At 36.5% G+C, this 22,509-nt stretch overlaps 1 protein-coding gene across 2 annotated transcripts in view; it reads left to right on the top strand.

Annotated features, from left to right (window-relative positions):
* Positions 1-22,509, top strand: part of braf (B-Raf proto-oncogene, serine/threonine kinase) — a 350,871-nt gene that overhangs the window by 97,126 nt on the left and 231,236 nt on the right. For both annotated transcript variants that reach the window (XM_039769464.1, XM_039769465.1), the window contains exons 3-4: positions 15,460-15,726; positions 20,866-20,969. In XM_039769464.1, coding sequence (XP_039625398.1) covers positions 15,460-15,726; positions 20,866-20,969 — 371 coding nt within the window. The remainder of the gene's footprint in view (positions 1-15,459; positions 15,727-20,865; positions 20,970-22,509) is intronic.

Here is a 22,509-nt window from a genome sequence, read left to right as displayed (position 1 = left end):
CAAATTCTCCTGCTTACCTTCTGACATCTAAGGATGATGTCTACATCAGGAATGCCTGACTCTGATGTTTTCGGCCCTGTAATAGAGATAATGCATGCAAACCATACCTGAGCATCTAGGTGCTCTCTTTGGTAACTTGAAGGAGTTTGAGATTGGCCAGCTGTTTGACTTGTGTGAATCCCAACAAGTGAACTCTCATATTAAGCGTGATGGTGTAACACCAGGTGGTGGTATTAAGTTCTAGGCTTGCAGAACTGAAAGACAGAAACCACAAAAGCAATGTTTATATCCTGAGAATAAATTGCTGAGAATCACTGAATTTCTGTAAAAGCTTTCAGCAGCCATATTCCCATCCTTATATGATTTTTTGCCTGAAGTCAAAAGGTACTTTGCCTCAAGAAGCAAGTAAAGCAAAGTTAGTTTATTGATATAGCATATTTCATATCATTAGGCAATTCAAAGTGCTTTACATAATAAAATACAATAAAAAAGATACAAATAAGTGATAATTTAGAATGTAAAATGACAAAGGTAAAACAATACATAAAATTAGAAAAATAATGACACAGCAGAGTTACAATTCAGTAAAGTAATCAGTCAGATCACAATACATAATCAATCAAATGCACAGGAAAATAATGCATGTTTTTAATTTTGATTTGAATGCTTCTGTTGGGGAATCTTTAACATGTTTTGACAGATTGTCCCATTTTTGTGTTGCATAATGGCTAAAAGATCTAAGAGGTCTATTGAGTCTACAAACAGTTAGCATCGTGTGATGTCCTAAGCTGTTTAGTGACTTGTATACTAAACCAGTATCTTAAAATCAATCCTATAGCTAACTGGAAGCCAATGTAGTGATCATAATGCTAGAGTAATGGGTTATTTTGTCTTAATTTTGGTAAGCATACTGGCAGCAGTATTCTGAACAAATTGCAATTTTTAAGACTCTTTTTGGGTAGACCTGAGAAAAGGGCATTGTAGTAATCTACTGTGCTGAAAATAAGGGCATGGATACGTTTCTCCAAGTCTGTTTTTGACATCAAACCTCTGATTTTAGAAATGTTTTTTAGATGATAGAATTCAGATTTAGCTAATGCTTTAGTATGCTTACTGAAACTAAGATCTGCATCCAGAAGTACCCCAAGATTTTGCTTTGGACTCTAAATAAACTATTTTAATTCTTTCCTGTTTATTGCCAAAGAGTATATTTTCAGTTTTATATTTAATTGAAATACATTCTGCTGCATCTAGATGTTAATTAGCTGTTGGCAATCACATACTGAATCTACAGAATTGAAATAATTTGGAGAAAGAGGCAAATAAATCTGAGTATCGCCCATGTAGCTGTGGTAATTAAGCTTGCTTTCTTGTAACAATCTACCAAATGGGAACATGTAAAAATTAAACAAAAGAGGGCTAAAATTGATCCTTGTGGTATTCCACATGTTGTTTCTGTCTGCTTATAAAGTAACCCCTGCCTTTTAAATATGACCTAAACCAGATGAGAGCTACTCCAGATAATCTACCCAGTTTTCAAGCCTTTCTAAAAGTATTCTGTGGTCAATAGTACGAAAGGCAGCACTGAGGTCTAGCAGTACCAGATGTGTTATTTTTCCAGAGTCTGTGTATAAACGAGTATCATTTAAAACTTTAATAAGTGCTGTCTCAGTGCTATTATGTTGGCCGTAGGCAGACTGTAAATCATCAAGGCAGTCATTAGGTGTTTAAAATTTGTTGAATTGTAAGAATATAGCTTTTTCAATAATCTTACCTATAAAAGGAATGGGTCTATAGTTATTAAGTACTGTAACATCCAGGCTGCTCTTTTTAAAAGGAGCTTAATAATAACAGTCTTCAATGCTTTAGGAAATATTCCTGTTTTAACTGATGCTTACTATTTTCAGTAAGTCTGCTGCTATACTACCAAAAACAATTCTTAAAAAGCCTGTAGGCAAATATTGAAAGTGCAGGTAGAGGAATGTTAGCAATGCACAATCTCCAGAAGAGGATTGGTGTCAATTTCTTCAAACTTGGACAAAGTAGGAAATAATGGCAAATAGTGCAAGCATATTATTGCCATTTCCATTAATAATCCTGAAGAAATATAACTGGCTAGCCTTAATCACTTTATAGTTATAACTACATAAGCTTTCTTTATAGATGTTGTAATAGATCAGCAGTTTACGTTTTCTCAAGTTACATTCAGCCTTACTACATTTTTCTTTTTTGATTAAAGACTAGTAAAACATTATGTAAAGGTGCTTTCTGCTTGCTAGAGATGATTTTAATCTTAACAGGGGCTACTGTATCAATAACCCTACAATATTTAAGCTAAAGTGATTAAGCATGACATCTACTGACCCAGCATTTATATTATCAGTCTTAGGTATGGCACTAGTGAATAGTGCAGCAGTGTTTTCCATTATGTCTCTCTATTTTTAACACAAGATCATCTGTTTTGAATATCAGGACAATCTCAAAGGAAATACAGAAGTGGTCTGACAAGACCAACCCTTAATATTAACAGTAGGCATACAAAGACCCTTACTAATGACCAAATCCAACATGTGCCCTCATACATAAGTAGGACTATTCACATGCTGTACCAGATCAAAAGTGTTAAACATTGAAAATAGTTCTTTAGCAAAACTGTCATTTGGATCTTCAATATGGATATTAACATCACCTGTGATAACAAAGTGGTCAAAATCTGTAGAAATAAATGACAAGAGTTCTGAGAAATCATCAATAAAGTCATCAGAAAAATAAGCAGGCCTATAAATAGTTATCCGGGGAGAGCCCTTCATTACTGCACACATATGCTCAAAGGAATGAAAATCACCAAATGACACCTGTTTACATTGAAAAGTGTCATGTAATAAAACTGCTATACCACCACTTCTCATGTTAGATTGAGAAACATTTAAAAAATTAAAATTGGGTGTCACAGTTTCCACAAGAATGGCTGTACTGCACTTTTCATATAACCATGCTTTAATTAAAAACATGAAATTAGGCTGATAAACTGTGATAAGGTCATTTACTAAAAATGATATATTTGCAAGCGATCTAACATTGAAGACGGCTAACTTTATAGAATGTCCTGCAGGAGTAAATGCTAAAACAGGTTGTTGTGGAACATGCAACAAACTGGATATGTTAGCTGTGTGAACAGGCTGTTTTTTTCTGTTACCAGCTAAAACTGGAATTGAAAAAATGGATGTAATAGGAATAAAAAGCTGTGGGTTCACAGAGCAAGTAGAAAGTAATTTTAGAGGTCTAGTACTGATTAAAACAGAAATTAAATAATGCAGTGGAACAGAACTGTTGTTAATAGGTAGTTATGAATGTGGATAGATAACAGAGTGTAAAATGTTATTTAATAGCATGAACATGCCTAATCCGCTGGGATGAATCACGTCATTTATTTAAATTAAAAAAAATGATGCTGAACTGATACTTTGATACCAGGTTGATATCAAAATTCTGAAAACATATTGGTACCAGATTTTATTGTATTTTTTTATACAGTATCTGTAGTACTGATTGAAAGTCAGTACTATAGTCATGCATGACTGCAAATAAACAAATTACTTCAGAAAGCACAATAATATGTGATTAAAAACTACATCTCTCTATTATAAAAAAAAAAAAAACTTAAGACAAGACTATTTCCAAAAGATTTTTTCAAGTCCCGTAAAACGAGACTATTGCCAAGAGATTTTTTTCAAGTTTGCCCTCTTCTCAACCAGTTACGGTTAACGGTCCACACCCACGGTCCTCTCACCTCTCATTTGTGTGAATGCTTTTAACAGAAACTGTTCCTGCGTTCTCAGCTCCAATAGATTTTTACGTTTTCATCACTTTAAGTTTCCAATAAAAGAAGACTTTATTATGTCCAAATCTTAATGAAAAATGTCATCCCGAAGGGTTATCAACAGAAGAAATAAGTACACAGGCAATCCAAGCACCGAGAAACAATGAAGTCAAACGAATTAATGCGAAAATTGTCAATCGGTTACACGGAAAATTGGTTAAATGCGTTTCAATAGACTATGCTGAAACAGTTGGTGGTGATCGTGCAGAAGATGAAAACATTAACTTACAATATCCTGTAGAATATCTACAACTGTTAACATTGTCCAGTCTTCCACCGGCCGAATTACTGTTGAAAGAAAGATGCATCTTAATGTTATTGTGTAATTTATGTATGCATGGACTTTGCAATAGGACAAGATTAGTTTTATTCAAAATTGGTCGAACAATTCTGACATGTAAAATTTTAACAGGCGAAAAGAAAGGTAATGTAGTACATCTTTCACAGAAAACATTAGACACCAAACGAGATCTTGATATGCCATCCGTATTACAGTTTCCAGTTAGAATAGCTTTTGCTATGACAATTAACAAATCACAGGGACAAACATTTGAAAAAGTCAGTTTATTTATTAGAGAAAGAAATGATATTCAGTCACGGGCAGTTATACGTTGCATTGTCACAGAATCAAAATTCAAAGCGATATTGACGAAAAGTTAATTTCAAATATTGTTTTCAATTTAAGTTTAAAAAGTATTTGCATATTAATTTCAAAGCCAAACAGAACAAATACCTCTAACTCAACATGAAACATTTTCTTTCAATATATTACGTTTTATTATTTTCTATTATGGTTAATTACTCTCTGTAATGTAAAATAGTTAGGTCTATTATGCATATGTATCAATAACAATCTGTTTAACATCTGCTTCCCTATACGCAAGCGGCAGAGCTGCGAAGTGGCTAGCACATTTGCTTCCACACGGGGGTTGGCAAGCAAAGCGAGCACAGTGCAGACCCCCCTAGTTATTATCTATACTAATAAAAGGCAACGCCCTCACTGAATGACTGACTGACTCAATCACTCACTCATCACTAATTCTCCAACTTCCTGTGTAGGTGGAAGGCTGAAATATGGCAGGCTCATTCCTTACAGCTTGCTTACAAAAGTTAGGCAGTTTTCATTTCGAAATTCTATGTGTAACGGTCATAACTGGAACCTATATATATGGTCATAGCCTGCAGCTTGGTCGCCGTGTGAGGCGGAGTTGCGTCATCACGCCTACCACGTAATTGAGTGCCTGCCCATATAAGGTAAATATTCACGAGTGAATGACTGTGCTTAGCATATTCATAAGTGCAGCTACTGCGGAAATCAGCATGCCTCCCACGTAATTGACTGCCTGCCCATATAAGGCCGTCCTTCGTTGCGGTGTCTTCATTCCTTTCCTTGCTTTGCCAAGGAAGCAGCCTTTCCATGGCTTCTCCGTTGTTTCAGAAACGAACGCCATATAAGGCCGTCCTTTTTCCTTGCTTTACCAAGGGAGCAGCCTTTCCACGGCTTCTCCGCTGTTTTATAAATGAACGCCATATAAGGCCGTCCTCCGCTGTTTTATTGTTCATTTATTACGATTGTTATAGTTATTGTGTAGGTATTTTAGACTTAGTTTACTGTTCAGGTACCCATTTCTTTTATTTAATCCGCAGTTTCTCCGCTGTTTTTTTGTTCGTTTATTACGATTATAGTTCTTTCTTGATTCCCTTCTTTGGCTGACTACCTGTCCTTATAAGCCGCTGCGGTGTCTTCATTCCTTTCCTTGGGTCGCCAAGGAAGCAGCCTTTTTATTTAATCCACGGGTTCTCCGCTGTTTTATTGTTCGTTTATTATGATTGTTATAGTTGTTGTGTAGGTATTTTAGACTTAGTTTACTGTTCAGGTACCCATTTCCTTTATTGTTCCAACCGTAACCCCATTAACATGTCTATCGAGGTAATCACCATCGATCAAAGAACTATCACCTACCGAGTGGTTTACATGCCAGGAGATGGCGCCTGCCTTTTCCATTCTCTGTGTTACATATTGCACGGACATATCAGGCTCACTTTTGATATCCGGAGGGACATTGTGTCTTATGTATTGAATGACTGGGACAGGTTCAAAGTGTGGACTGATGGTGGTACAGGAGTTAATTATATTACACAGGAGCAATATAAGATTGAAATGCTTAAGCCCTTCACCTATGGTTCTGCATGTGAGTTGATGGCTGCCGCTGAATTGTTCGGTTGTCGCTTTCAAGTGTACTGAAATGGCCAAATATTTTACACCTTTGGAGAACCATCAATGCCTCTTAAAACATCTTAGATTCACAGGTGACTATTTGAGTAGTGGACACTTTGATGTTTATGAATGTTTCAACTCTCAAAAGCTGGATGCGAAGTTATCGATGAAGCCAGTTGTATGCTTACATTGCTTGACAAATGCAGAATGTCACTTCAACACAAGTCCAACTCGAACCGATTATGACAGCAGCAATCCAAGCTGTGAGAAAACAGTAAAAAGGAGGCGTGTCAGACATTGTGGTACTGTCGCTAAATATTCACAAGCAAATCCACAAGTTCATAGAGATGCTGTCGCTAAATACTCGGAAGCAAATCCACAAGTTAATAGGGACGCTGTCGCTAAATACTCGCAAGCGAATCCTCAAGTTCATAGAGACGCTGTCGCTAAATACTCGGAGGCAAATCCACAAGTTAATAGAACTTCTGTTTCTAGGTACGATCCCATTAATGAAAAGTGGCTCATACGAAAACAACAGGTTTGGATCAAAAAAGGCAATTGTGGATTTGCGTACAACCCAAACATACATTATGAATCTGACAAAACAGTACACATTGGATCCTTGGATGTTCACTGTGACTATTATCAAGCTCATATGTGGAAATGCGAGTCTCCTGGTTTGTGCTGTGGTAAAATCTCTCTCACTCCTTACGTAAGCTTCCTGACCTTCTTAAGGGCCTGTTTAATGGCTAACATCCTCAAAGTGAGCATTTCTTGAACAACATTTGAAAGTACAACAGCGCATTTCAAATGACGTCATTTGGTGCTAACCAAATCGTTGAGGGACATTTTATGCCTTCATTTAAAGTTCAGGGACAAGTGTATCACTTGATTGGCAGTCTTTTACCTATGCTGAGTGAGGAACGCAAATTTTTGCAAATTTATTTTGTCGGGAGCGATGAAAAGGAAGCACAAATGCGCTGCGCTAATGTTTCTGGAGTTGACGTACCCCTGGTCAAGCAATTACAAAAAATGCTGCATGATTGTAACACTTACATCCAGGACTTCCACTCCGCAATGGACAGTATTTCAGATGAAGACAAAGACTTCAATGTTGTCATTCATGCCGACAAAAAACCATTACATGCACGCAAAGGCAGATTTAATAAACGCACAGTTCGTCAGGTTGGTGTTGTCATCGTTGGGCAGACCTTCAGCAATAGGGATATTGTCTTGAAAACCAGAGACAATAAACTGCAACAGATCCTATGATGCACTTCAATATCCCCTCATGTTCTGCTATGGTGAAGACGGCTATTCTGTGTCTATACCTCAAGTTCATGCTGCCAGCAAGTTACCTTTGAAGAAAACCGTCTCTGCAACAAACTTCTATTCATACCGGCTTATGATCAGACAACATCATGATAATACTATCCTTTTCTTCCGAACTTTATTAAATCAGTTTTTAGTTAATATGTATGCAAAAATTGAATCCGAAAGACTATGATTATATCAGACTAAATCAGAAAAAACTACAAGCTGAAAATTACGTTCACTTAAAAGATGCTATTGACAAAAACGACACTAATTTAATAGAACTTGGTCAAGCTGTGATATTACCATCATCCTTCTCTGGAAGACCTCGCTATATGCACAAGCGTACACAAGACGCAATGACATACGTACGTCATTATGGCGCCTGACTTATTCATCACATTTACTTGCAATCCTAAATGGACAGACATCACTGAAGTTTTCCTTCCACGTCAAAAACCTCACGATCGCCACAACCTTATCAGTCGTGTATTTCATCTCAATATTCGCAAAATGATGGACTTGCTCACAAAGAGTAACATTTTCGGCTGTACAAATTGCTACATCTACACCATAGAGTGGCAAAAGTGAGGTATTCCCCATGTACACATTCTATTCTGGCTAAACGATAGGATTAAACCAGTTGTCATCGATCAAGTCATCTGTCCGGAAATTCCTGATCCACAGACTGACCCTGCCCTCCACAAAATAGTAAAATCCACCATGATTCACGACCCATGTGGACCTCATAATATCAACTCACCCTGCATGATCAACAGAATATGCAGTAAAAAGTACCCGCATCTGTTCATCTCAGAAACTCAGACCGGAGAAGATGGTTACCCTCAGTACCGCCAGCGCGCACCTGCTGATGGAGGTCATAGAATTAAAATCAAAGGAGTAGATATCGACAACAGATGGGTGGTCCCTTATAGTCCTGTGCTGTCCCGCTTCTTCAATGCTCACATCAATGTCGAATTTTGCAATTCAGTAAAATCAATCAAATACATCAGCAAGTATGTTAACAAGGGAAGTGACCAGGCAGTATTTACAATACAAAATCAAAATGACGAAGTATCTCGATACGAAGCTGGTCGTTACATTAGTAGCTCTGAAGCAGCCTGGCGCATTTTCTGTTTTCCCATTCACGAACGTTTCCCTCCGGTCTTTTATCTTGCTGTGCATCTTGAGAACGAACAAAGAATTTATTTCACAGAAGGCAATGTTGTCGATAAAGTACACAATCCACCACAGAAGACCCTTTTAGCATTCTTTGACCTTTGCACAAACGATGATTTTGCGAAACAATTTCATTATAATGAAATTCCATCATATTATGTGTGGGCAAACAACATGTTTCGTCGAAGGAAACTGGGCAACCCTGTACCAGGACATTCAGGAGTGAAAAAAGATTATGTACTGGGACGGGTCTACACTGTGCACCCGAATAACTCTGAATGCTACCATCTTTGACTGCTCCTCAACAAAATCACAGGTCCCACGTCTTTCAAATCTTTTAGAACAGTTGATGGTGTCCTACATCCAACCTATAAGTCGGCCTGCAGGACACTCAGTTTTTACAATGACGATATCAACTGGGACGAGACTCTACAGGAAGCTGCTCTCTCTCGCTCACCTCAAAAGATCCGTGAACTGTTTGCTGTCATGCTGGTGTTCTGCCAAATGGAAAACCCCTTAAACCAATGGGAAAACATAAACACAGCATAGCAGAAGATGTTAGGAGACAGACTGAAAGAGATTATATACAAACAGAAGTCCACCAGTGGTTACATTTGATCTATAAAAAGTGTCTACAGTTGCTTGAAAACTACATAATTGCTATTGGAGGTCAATCTCTTCATCATTACGGTTTGCCTTCACCTTTCAGAGAACTGGCACAATTTGCGTAAAATCCCGAGTACTTGATAGAGACATCTTACAACACCTCGCAAATGGCCAATATAGTCACAAATAACGAGCTGTTGCTAAATAGTGAACAAAAGTCAGTTTATGGCCAAGTCATGAGCAGCGTTGTCTCGGCCACTGGCACACTGTTTTTCCTTGATGCTCCAGGAGGAACTGGTAAGACATTTCTAATAAACATTCTCCTTGGAAAAATCCGAGCAAAACGTAACATTGCCATAGCTGTGGCTTCTTCTGGCATTGCTGCAACTCTTCCTGAGGGTGGCAGAACTGCTCATTCAGCTTTCAAGCTGCCTCTGAACCTCATCCATACTGAATTCCCCATGTGTAACATATCAGAGCAACATGGCTGAAGTGCTGCGACATTGTCAGCTTATTGTCTGGGATGAATGCACTATGGCACACAGAGGAGGTGTTGAGGCTTTAGACAGGGACCCCCCAAGACATCCAAAACACCAACAAACTTATGAGAGGCCTAACAGTGTTGCTGGCTGGAGACTTCCGCCAAACCCTACCAGTCATGCCCAGAGGAACACGCGCTGATGAAATTAAAGCATCTCTAAAATCTTCATACCTATGACCACAAATTAATGTTGTTACTTTAAAAATAAGCATTAGAGTTCATTTGAAAGGTGACAAAAAAGCCGGGGAGTTCTCTGCTCTTCTGATAAGTATAGGTGATAGCACCTTCATACAAGAAAATCGTAAAATAAATATTCCTACAAAACTCTGTCTCATCGTGAGTACCTTACAAAGCCTTCTTCAAAATGTTTACCCCAATCTACGAAATCTCCACCAAAACAATGTGTCATGGTTGAGAGAGAGAGAGCTATCCTGACACCAAAAAATGACATGACTACGACTATAAACCACATTTTACTTCAAGAACTACCTTCACAACCAAAAACATATCAGTCTGTTGATTCAGTTGTAGAAGTAGAAGACGCGGTACATTATCCAGTAGAGTTTCTCAACACTCTAAATCCTCCAGGCACTCCTGAGCATAATCTCATTTTGAAGGTTGGGACACCAATAATGTTACTGAGAAACTTACAGCCACTGATACTGTAATGGCACGAGACTTCAGGTCACGTGTCTACAAAACAACCTAATTGAGGCAACTATTTTAACTGGCAGTGGCTCAGGTGAGAGAGTTTTTATTCCTTGCATCCCCGTTATACCCTCTGATCTCCCATTTCAGTTCAAATGCCTTCAATTTCCAGTAAGGCTTTGCTTCGCAATGACAATAAGTCTCGGGGACAAACCCTACAAAAGGTTGGCATTGATTTGAAACAGGATTGCTTTTCACATGGCCAACTGTATGTTGCATGCTCAAGAGTAAGTTCAGCGCACATCTTGGTCATTTTACAACCGGAGGGCCGAACTGACAACGTGTTATACAAAGAGATCCTTAACAAATAATTATTGGTATATTTTCCCTCAGTTTAAAAATGTTTACTTTTTTTTTTAATAAAAATTTTAAGGCAGTATTTCACCGCTGTGAAGCGCAGGTATTTTGCTAGTTGATATTAAAAAGACAAGCTATAATACACACACTCAGGCTTTCTTCATTGCATTTTTTAAAACATTTTATTGAATTTATTAAAAGCAAGTAACATTCCATACAAGCAAGTCAAACTTGACAAAACTAAGTTCAAATCAAATCAACCCCCCATTGAGAAAAAAAGCTAGGCCAACAGACAGAGTAAAACTTTAGGACTAGAAAAAATAAAGTAAAAATCCTTTCTCCCAATTTAAATGCTTTTTCTAAAATGTTATTGATTAGATTCTGCCAGTTTTTAAAAAAGTTTTGTACAGATCCTCTAAGTGAGAATTAGATTTTTTTCAATTTCAAATAGCATATAACCACAGTTACTCACTGACTTAAAAGAGACGAGTTAGGATTCTTCCAGTTAAGCAGGTCACAAAAAAACTTTTAGTTTGTTTAAATGAAAATATCCTGAATTATTTTGGAATTCAGTAATTCAACACTACACATATAATGTTTGATTTTTTTTTTTGTATTGATTTAAAGCGGTATTTTTTAGTTAACTGGATAGAAAATGTATTAAATTTATTATGTACATATGGTTAGACAGATGGGTAGCTATTGATGCTATCATCCTTTATTAACCCTATGCCTAAAACCACCCAAAATTATAAAATTCCCACATTTGTTACACTGGAGGACTCCCCTTGTCTTTCTTACATTAAAAATCAAGTCCTGCGTTGTAGTTTAACATTTATGATTGGCAGTACTAGTTCATTTAAATGATAGCAGTCCAGCTACTTCATGGATCTACCATTTCTTTTAAAGTAGTAGTTGTTAGTACCTATATTTTATATTATCTTACAAAAATGGCATGATATTGTTCATTTAAATAATGGAGGTACATTTTATGAAAAGCTGTTGACTGGGATTTCTGTTTTTGCCATGGCATCAAATAGATATCGAGTTTCATGAAGTTTCACTGGTATATAAAATTCTATTGTATTGCCATTCCTACTGTTCACATTTAACAAAGCCAGTTAAACCATTGTCCAGTTTAATGCATGCTTCACTAGTCATCTTGCCTTGTTTTCTTTCAGATGACAGCCATTAGATATTACAATTTTACATATGTCCGCTTTAAGTAGTGCAGAACCACAGCCACACCCTCCTGAAAGCAGTGGCTCCAAGTCTTGCAAGCATTCTATTTCTTTTATGAACCGGCATAGTAGATAAATGATGTATTGTGTTCCATGTTTTCATTTAAAAATGCAAAAAAATTACACTTTCCGCTTTAGTGGTTTAATGCCTCCAAGTTCATTAACTTTGGAGTAGGACACATCTTTTTTTACCCCTACTCACCAGACCCTACAAAATATTTTTTGTAGGAATGAAGCTACATATGCAACTCTGGAAAATGCTAATTTGTTTTCTCCTCTAAAATGTTTTCTCCTTATTCAAAGGCTTGATTCGTTTTTTTATTTCTGAGTTGCTTGTTTTTGTTTTTTTTTTGCCAACACGTCTCTACTTGAGGCCCTTGTTGGAGGTTTACCTTGTCATTGTTTCAGAGTAATAATTTTGTGGTAAGCTTGCTTCTAAGCCTGACAGTTTTAATTATTACTGACCCGATGTACACATTCTTTGCTGTAAAAGGTTTTATTCATGACTTTACAATTAGTGATGATTGTTACAAGAATTATGCTCTTCGCTATATAATTCTTGCACTTAAATCTTACCTCTTGTTTTTGGAGGTGGCCCTTCCTCATCATGAAGTGGTTCCCCACTGTATATGCAAAGCACTTTGAGTAGCTGGAAAAGGACTATATACATGTAATTAATTAATTATTACTGGTATACATGCAGTTACTGAACCCCTCAATCTGGCTATGATTATCCTCCTCTTAGAATAAGGCAAAGATTTCTTGAGCATTCTATTCCTCAGTTTTATGGACGAATACTGATGTAAAGCTGTTGACAGTGCTATTTGCACCCTGCCGGAATCTGGTTATTCATAAATTAATTTGCTCCAATCAGACCTATGTTTATCTATTCTTACCAGGCAGCAGGTAATATCCAGTATCTCAAACATATTGTAGACATAACCCCACCTTTTTTCAAAATGCAGCTGTTTTGCTGCTTGATGTAGAGAAAGCTTTCAGCTTCATGATTTGAAATTTGTACTTTGTTCTCATTGGCTGAACTGTTTTTCAACTCTTTTCCAAAATGTTGCCCCCCTTAATAACTCACTTGAGTCCATTGCTGTTATAACCTGATCAACCCTTTTGCTGCTCATAGTTACTATCATAAAATGTTGCTGTATGAAGCTGGTATTTTTCTTTTTCTCTGTGATCTTCCTGAAAACCTTAGTTCAAGAAAGTGGTATCATTATATGCAACATTGCCTAAGACATCTGCTTGACCTCTATTTTTTATTTCCAGTATGCCTGTGTTGGCTTCCTCCCACCCAATTTCTTGGAATGCTTTGCTTAACAACTTGTCTGCATAAACTCAAATTATCAGCATGATCAGTTTAAATGTGTACATCACTATACCTTACCTCAAAGTACTTTTTGCTATGCATTTCACCACTAGTGAAGTTTATGACTTTTGCCCCTTAAGTGTGGATGTCACAAAAAATGGAACTTTGGTATGAAGTTGAAAATGTAGAAAACATAACAGTACTAGTTTTTTCACAATAATGGTACTACCAAGTGAAAGTCAGTACTGTATTCAGGCAAAAAGACCAAAACGTAAGAAAAAACTTGAAGAAAATCTACATATGAATGACTGACAGTAGGGATAATACAGCTACAATATCACAAAATAGAGATTGCTGAATGACTTTGTAAAAGTCATAGCACTAATAGCGAGATTACTAAAAATCATTCAAAGTTGACTTTAAAATGATGATGATTCGCAGCTACAGTATTTATTAAATCAACACAATGTAATGTTAGTCTTTTAAATGCATTTTTTAGATACAACAATAGTAGCCTTAATACCTTGATTTAAAATAGTCATAGTCTTAATTTAAACTTGGTGAAAATCAGATGAGTGATTAAGTATAAATAGCAAAAGTAGCATAATAGGTAAATGTAGTCTGATATCCTGCCATGTATGCACTGAAGGTGCATGTTTGGAGTAGATTAGCTGTTAGGTGCTGCTTTTTTACTTGTTACCATTTTAAAAAAACGACACATGCAAATTATCATAATAGCAGCTTTAACTTTTAAAAATATCATGGTTTCCCTTTCACAAGCAGATTTTCTCATAAGCCTGGGTGCTATGAGGCACACCTAAGATAGACAGGTATGGAATTGAAACATTAATGTCTGCCTCTAAACAAGGAGAGAGTGCTACTGCTTTAAGTTCCCACTGCGGCCTTGAAAAGTGGGGAAACTTATTTTTAGAGGACCACTCATGTTCAATGAAGTGCTTTCCTGGAATTGTTTCATTTCTCATCTCTATTCCACCAAGCTTCTTGTTTTCTAATGATGTCATTTCTGTTTTGATTTTTGTTTCCATTTTCATCCTAATTATTAGATTGTGTTTCATGTTAATTTTTAGCTTGCATGTTTCAATTTTTTTTTCCATGTGGCCCTTTGGGCCAACCATATAATAGAAAGTATGTTGATTGATATCTGTTTTTCTTGTGTTCTTGAATGGGCATCAAGAATCGTGAAATTTCACTGTTAGTATGTACCACAAAAAGTGTGATATTTTGACAACCTTAATTTCTTGAAATATTTTTGAATTGTTCTTGAGTTTCTGCTTATTGGTTTTCTGTATCGGATTGTTTGTCTTCCATTCATTCTCCCTCTTAATATTCACTTATTACCATAGGCATTTCTTCCCCTTGATTGCTCTGCTACTGCCTTCACTTTTGTTCAGTAGAGACTGCATTTTTAGGGTCGCTAACCACTTGTTTGGTTGATTTGTTAACTTTCCACTTTTCCAATTTGTTACCCTTTGTGTATTCTTGTAAATCTTAAAAACATTTCTTCTGGCTGATATATTTAGATAAACATTTTTTTCATTGTGTGAGATCCTATATAAAAGGAAAAGGTGAGTTGAAACCAAGCATTTGAGGAAAATTATTAATGTAATGCATGTTTCCGTCATGCATTATGTAAGGATGTTTCACTATCTGTACTATTTGTTTCCCTTCATCTTTATCTCAAGTATTAATAAATCTGCATGTAACTCCATCATGTTCAATGACATTTCTTTAGACGTATAGCAATATAACATTTTATCTCATGTAACAAACAATGCACATTACATTTTACTTGTTATTCTTTAGTCAATAAAAATAAGGCAACCTGTCGAAGCCATGTTTAAAAGTAAGGCCATGTTGGCAGTTGCCTTTTTCCAAAAAAAACCAAAAAACTAGAATCTGTCACTGCTAAATATGCAACACCTAACTCTAGTTGTTTATTTAATTAATGGAAATTGCTACAACCTTTGTACTTTGGGTCATGGCATCACCAGAAATTTATCAATCACTTTGAAAATGCCAGTTCATAAATTTTGAATTTATATGATAGGTTACTATTTCATGTTGCCTTCTTTGATTGTACTGTTACTATTAATTTGTTTTTAACTGATTGTTAACTTCTTGTTATTTTCATTGCAGGCTTATGAGGAATACACAAGTAAACTGGATGCACTTCAGCAAAGAGAACAGCAGCTTTTAGAGTCTATGGGTAATGGGACTGACATATCAAGTCCTTCACCTACACCAACTCTTCTTGATGTAAAGCTGAGTGGGGGGTCTGGTTTTCCTGTGGTCCCCACAAGTCTTGCTGTCTTGCCAACTCCAAGTGATGTCTCAAGGGGCAATCCTAAATCTCCCCAAAAACCCATTGTACGAGTTTTTTTGCCGAACAAACAGAGAACAGTGGTAAGCAATACCTCTCCATCAACATTGCATGGTGGTATAAATGCTGTTATTTGGGAATAGAATAGTTTATAGAAAAACAACAAAAAAGTGCATTAGAGTTTAAATAATAATCTAAAGACAACATAAATAATATAGATAGATAAATTAGACCTACACGTGGCAAAGTGCTTAAAATAGTGCCCAGGACTAAACATGGAGAAGTCAGAGAGAATATTCTTGTTATAGAAAGGAGTGCTGTGTACCATCTACATAATTAGTGTTTTGCTAGCTAAATCAACTACAGCAAGTACCAAGAAAACGCTTTTCAAAAAACACAATGTGCAGCTAATTTGTTTATTTGTTTTTTGGATTGGCATTCAAAAATTCAGACACATCCCTAGACTGTAGAAGTACACAGCAGAGATTCCAAAGCTTTCTATTTATGACCATAACATGAATACTGCATCTACAAAGTAGTATTGTTTCAATCACAAAAAAATATCAGTATGACAGACGACATGAGTTAAACTGTGTGAATTGAACGGACTACAGTTTTTATATGTAATTTAAAAAATATGATAAAATGCTATATATGATGCAATGATGTTAAATTTGTCTTTAATACTAGTAAAAATGAAGATTTAAGTGAAAAAAAATTATTACCAACACTGGTTTAGATTTTTGCACTCTAAGGGACAAAATTAACTGTGAAAAAATGTAATTTTCATTTTTTAAAATTATTTTGAAATTGAAATTAAAGAAACATCCATTTTGCAAACTTAAGTAATGCAACTAGAGTATAACAATCACAAACAAAAGTGAAGATTCCTACTGATTAAAAATTCCAGTAAATTCTTAACAATTACAAATAAATGCTAATTAAACAAACCAGTGCTCTAATACCGAGGTGTGGCAGAAAAGTAATGAGACTGATTTTTTATTTACCAAAGTTTTTATTTTTTTCAAACATCAATGTTATCCCCTTCAAAGTAGTTCCCTTGGGCAGCTACACACCAATGGAGACGTTGTTCCCACTGTTGGTAGCAGCGCTGGAAGTCTTCAACCGGTATGGTCTTCGGCATGTCCGCTACACTCTTTTGGATGTTTTCTAAAGTCCCGAAATGACGTCTTTTGATGACATTTTTCAGTTTAGGAAAAAGGAAAAAGTCACACGGACTGAGGTCAGGTGAATAAGGGGGCTGGGGAACCATAGGAATGCATTTTGAGGTCAAAAATTCTGTAATGGAGAGGGCAGTTTTTCGGCACCATTTTGGCACAGACCTTGTGTATTTGCAAATATTCAGTCAAAATTTGATGAACGGTAAATCTGTTCAAATTTAATTGTTCACTCAACATTCTTAATGTTAAACGACGGTCTGATCTCACAAGAGTGTTCACACGTTCGATGTTTTCATTGGTTTTCAAAGTTGATGTCCTCCCTGAACGGTGTTCATCTTCAACGTGTTTTCTGCCTTCCAAAAATGATTTGTGCCAGCGAAAAACTTGAGCTCGGGATAAAGAATGTTCCCCATAGGCCCGTTTTAACTTTTCAAACGTCACACTTGCCGTTTAATGGCACAACGTTGCTCCAAATTCTGCTGTTCCATTTTGCGTGATGCACAACCAAAAACACAACTTCGCTAATAGCAGTCACAAAAATCATGTAGTTAACGGAAGGAGTTGAAACTCGCACTGAGCTATGGGAGGGTACTGATACACGTGCTCTATCAAGGACAACAGCGCAGCGTTGCCAGATCGCTTGCAGTGTTGCCAGTCTCATTACTTTTCTGCCACACCTAGTATATGTAGTTTATCTGCCTGCTTGGTTGATATTTATTGCCCATGTGAATTTGAGATTGCTAATGCTGCAGACTTTCAAATTCCTCATGAAGATGTTTTTCTATGCATAGTTACTGCACCTTATTCAGATTTTACCTGCTTTCTGCAGGGAGCCTTGCATTGCCAGTTGGTAAAGTTACCCATTTCAGATTGAACTAATGGGAGTGTCCCCCCAGACAACAATTATAAAATAATATTACTGGTTAAGAAAACAGTTCTTTTATGCTCAGACTTCGCCCAGAACAGGGATTAATACCAACATTTTTCATGTTTACTGGTAAGTGCTTATTAGTTGAGTAACCTATGTAAGACTTCAAGGCATTGAGCTGAACTTGGATATAAAGCCAGTGAGATGACTACTGCAGACAGAATAGATCCAGAATTATCAGATGTTGTCAATAGAAATTGGCACTTGTAACTCCTCTGTACAGTGAAGGAGCTGCAGCTTGATTTAAAAAAAATGCCAGTTAGGAGCATTTGCATGTAGAAATTAGGTACACTTAATAAAATTGCCTTTTCTTTAATAGAAACTTACATATAGACATCTAAATCTAAATTTAAATTTAATTAGATATATCAGTTGACTTGATGCTTTTTAACATACTGAAAAAATAATAAAACTGTGATTGAGGCACGTGAAAAGTTTATTGCCACCCTTCAGTAAATTCCCTCTCACTTAATAAATCTCAGGTAGGACACTGTATAAAATGTGTTATTTTTGTTTTTTGTGTTTTTTTTTTTCTTCTTTTATAAAAGCAGCACACATTTTATCTTGTGTAATACAGGTGTTTTGCTAAAATCTAGCTTGTGAACTGTCTCAAGCTTGGTTTATGCTCTTTTGTAGATGACAATGTTGGCTCCTGTACTAAAAACTCTTTCTGGGGGTGAACTGGTGGCAGGGATATAGAGGTAATGCTTAGCCAGGAGGCCTAATTTAGGAATTACAGTTGTGTGGATCTTCCACCTTTCCAAAGGACTGGTTAAACAAGAAACTTGGAGGTAGTTTTTCAGTTCAGCTTCAGCAAATTGTTGGTCTGTAAGCCAGCTGTTGCAACAAAATGGAGTTTCCTGAAGAAGCTGGCCAGTGTATTCTTCTATTTTTGTTTGGTTCTGGTCCTCATCCTTCAGCTTCTGCTGTTCTGAAAGAGCTGTGAAGTCCAGTAGCTGAAGGGTTGTGGCTTTCTTGCATTATTTATCCACAGCTCTGGCTTCATGGCATCAACCTTCTCAGGTTTCGCATAGCATGTTTTAAAACGAAGGATGGATGATATGTCCAGAAGGCCATCAATAGCAGTGTCATCATATTAGTCATTCAAGCAGCTGATGACAGTAGTTTTAATGATCTTTGTGAGTTCTCAGTCTTTATCCTCTGGCTGCAGGATCTCCTCACTGAGCAGGTGGCGCACAGGCTTCCCATATGATACACTCACATGATTCCCCTGACAGTACATCTGTGAAACTAACCAGTGGATTTAGAGCTTTGTGGGCAAACTTAAGGATGTGGGCACAAGGTGTCTATTTTTCTCCTGTCAGCAGATAATACCTTTGCATTGGCCATGTCCTGTTCTAGCACTTTCCCGACCATTTTTTGATTGGACCCCCATCTTGTTAGAGATTCTGTAATCAGTTTATGTTTGGGCAGATTAAACTCCTATACTCCTCTTGAGCTGGTGCCAAATCTTTTTGCCTTTTCCAAAAAAAATGAAGACTTTTTCTTGAAAAAGAAAAATTACTGACCACTTTTTCACAAACACCTATAGCGCTTTCAGTTCTTCTATCTCAAACACCTATAGCGCTTTCAGTTCTTCATTCTCAAACACCTATAGCGCTTTCAGTTCTTCATTCTCAAACACCTATAGCGCTTTCAGTTCTTCTGTCTCTTCCAGTGCTCTCTGTAACAATAAATATATGTATTTTATATTCATGTCTTATTAATTACCAATTAGCCTAGTAGTAGAAGCATCTCAGTTGTAGTATATTGTAATGTTAATATAGAAAATTTAATCAAAGCAACATAATGCAAAACATATTCACAACAGTATTAATTAACTAATAACATTCACTTACTGATTGCTAGGTGCAATCTATATACAAAGCACTGAAGGCAAAGTCCAAATTTTCAATAACACAGACTTAACAATGTTTGTAGTAATATACAACCGATAGTCCTCTCTAAGCCGCCAGGATGATGGGGCATCCTCGAGCACCATTGCAATAGTTTCTACCGTGTGATCCACAATAAAATACAGTTTGCTGACATTTGCTCTGTGAATTCTGTTCCACGTGAATGTAGTGAATAGTATGTCTTTTGTAAGGTTCCGCTGTCCAAAGTTTGTCGTAGTATCTCACATCTTTTAACACAGCCTCTGCCTTTGCCTGACATTCATCATAAAGCTATGAAAGCTCTGTCTGAGAAAAATGTTTAAACCTTGTGTCGATTACCTTCAAAGGTTTCCCAAAGCCTTTTTTTTCGACAACACTCACTGGCATCATGTCCTTCACCATCAAGTAAGTGACCATGTTTTTGATGTCCTGAGGCCATTTAGATTTTCTACTATATGCGGTCATGGCAGCAAATTATGACATAGTCGACTGCTGTTTAGGGAACAGCACCACTGCTAGAAGGTTTGCTAGTCATATCACTCTTTTTGACATTCAGCACATTTGACTGGATGTTATTTTTTAAGGTGGTGGAATAGGTTTGTTGTATTAGTCTTTGTTGGGATTTGTCAGCAGTATATCTTGCATACTAGCTTTATTTGTGCTTGATCTGATTTGAGGTAGCTGAACTACTTCCAAACCTTTGACATTGTGACCTTTATTTGGTATTAATGTCTTCCCGAGCAATTAACAGATTTTCCTCCTCCTTGTCCTTGTTGCATGACATATTTCCCAAACACCTGACTATGTTGCTAATGTTTACAACATAGCCATCTTTGTGGGGATTAGCAAATTTGAAAATCGTGATTGTCTGTTGTGCTGGAATTTTGCTAAGCCTAAATTCTGTGTGATAGGCCACAGGCATTGACTATCACAACACATTGTCTTTTAAAACTTAATATGGGAAAAATGTTTTATTGATTGTTATAGCCTACGTTTATCATCATTATAGGCAAGTTTTTTCCCCAATCAAAATCGTTACATCACCCAGCGCTAGTTCTAACCAAGGTGAGGAGAGGCTGTGAGGCTATGATATTATCCACCCTATCACCCTTCAACCTTATTTAAAAATATTGCAGAAAGAAGTAAATTTAATATGTACTGTTGGGCTAAAACATTTTGAAGTTTATCAATTTGTTATTGACATTTGTTGTTTTGCAGGTTCCAGCTCGAAGTGGAATGACAGTACGTGACTCACTGAAAAAAGCTTTAATGATGAGAGGACTTATTCCAGAATGTTGTGGTGTTTACAGAAAACAGGATGAGTAAGGGTCCCGTATTTTTTCTTTTTCTTCTTTCCTTAAAAAAAGAAAGTTGCCACTCAATATGGAAAACCTATTCATGAAATTATGTGACAGAGGTTTATTTGACTGATGTTAAAAATATGAAAAAAATAGATATATTAAAAAGATGTTAAGAACATTGCAATATTTTGATGTTTCATTTTTCTTTTCCTTACATAGCATAGCAATGTTTTTTCAATATAATGCTTACTTATGCACACCATTTAATGGAAAGGTTATGTGTGTGGGATTGGGATGAAGTCAGAATACTTAGAGAAAACCAATTTTATTTCAAGAGGCAATAGAGCAAATGGAGCTTTGGGGTGGTCAGTTGGGCATCAAAGGCAATCATAGTGACATAGTGCCATGCTTCTTTTAAAATATTTACACATGTTAAAATGATATTGAGATTTTACTATTATTTGCTTACATATAGCTGGATTTATATAGCTACTATCTACCTAACTCTCCAATTATCCCCTTCTTAATTTAATTATATAATTACATCTTCTGAAGGGTACGCTGGACGGGTAAATCAAGTCCAACCTGGTTGCTAATCTCCTTCGTGAGCCATAGCCACTGTGATGCTCTCTATGCCTTGTGTAACAGTGTGCTATATGAGGGTATTCAATAATTTATCTGTGTGAATATCATGTAGTTGTGCTGCAGATCTGAACTTGTCACTGGTGATCAGGATATGTCCTATAATGCCACATATACAGTTTTAGATCATTTCATATCAATCTTTCAGAGAGAGAAGATGGCAAACACCAGTTGCTATCATGTCTATGAAGGAATTTACAGATTGGGAGCATCATTCCACCGTTAAATTCCTACAAAGGAAAGGAAAAAGCCGAAGGGAATCCATGATAGGTCGAGTACTTTGTATTGAGATTATACATTTTTATACTTTAAGGTGGAGCTTTGGGCAAGCAATTTAAATGTAGTCAAGAGTCAATTGAAGATGACCCGCACACTGGTTTAATGTGGAAGAATCTTCACAGACTGTTGTGTTAAGGCTACTGTTATATACTGTGAACTATGCATTTCAGCTGGCACGGTCCACAATCATCCATACTCATTTGATAATGTCAAATGTCAGTTTTTGAAGGTTTCCCCAAATGCTGACAAAAGTTTAAAAAGCACGTTGCCAGGAATTTGGCCACAAGAACTTGGACATTCTTAAAAATGAAAATCCCACTAAGTTTTTCTCACACATTGTTACTGAGAATAAATTGTGGGTACATCACCATGATCCTGAAGCCAAACAAAGAGTCCATGTAATGAAAGCATAAGAAATTTTGTGTGAAGCCATCAGCGGTAAAAGTCACGGTGACTGTTTTCTGGGTTGCAAAGGGTGTTCTGCTGTTGGAATTCATGCCAGACAAGTCAACCATCAATGGAGAATCCTACAGTTTCACAATAAAGTATCTATCTATCTATCTATCTATCTATCTATCTATCTATCTATCTATCTATCTATCTATCTATCTATCTATCTAAAGTCATTACATGATGCTAT

The sequence above is a fragment of the Polypterus senegalus genome, chromosome 11, assembly GCF_016835505.1.
Source record: "Polypterus senegalus isolate Bchr_013 chromosome 11, ASM1683550v1, whole genome shotgun sequence".
In the NCBI taxonomy this organism is placed as follows: Eukaryota; Metazoa; Chordata; class Cladistia; order Polypteriformes; family Polypteridae; genus Polypterus; species Polypterus senegalus.
This window is presented reverse-complemented; position numbering and strand designations above follow the sequence as displayed.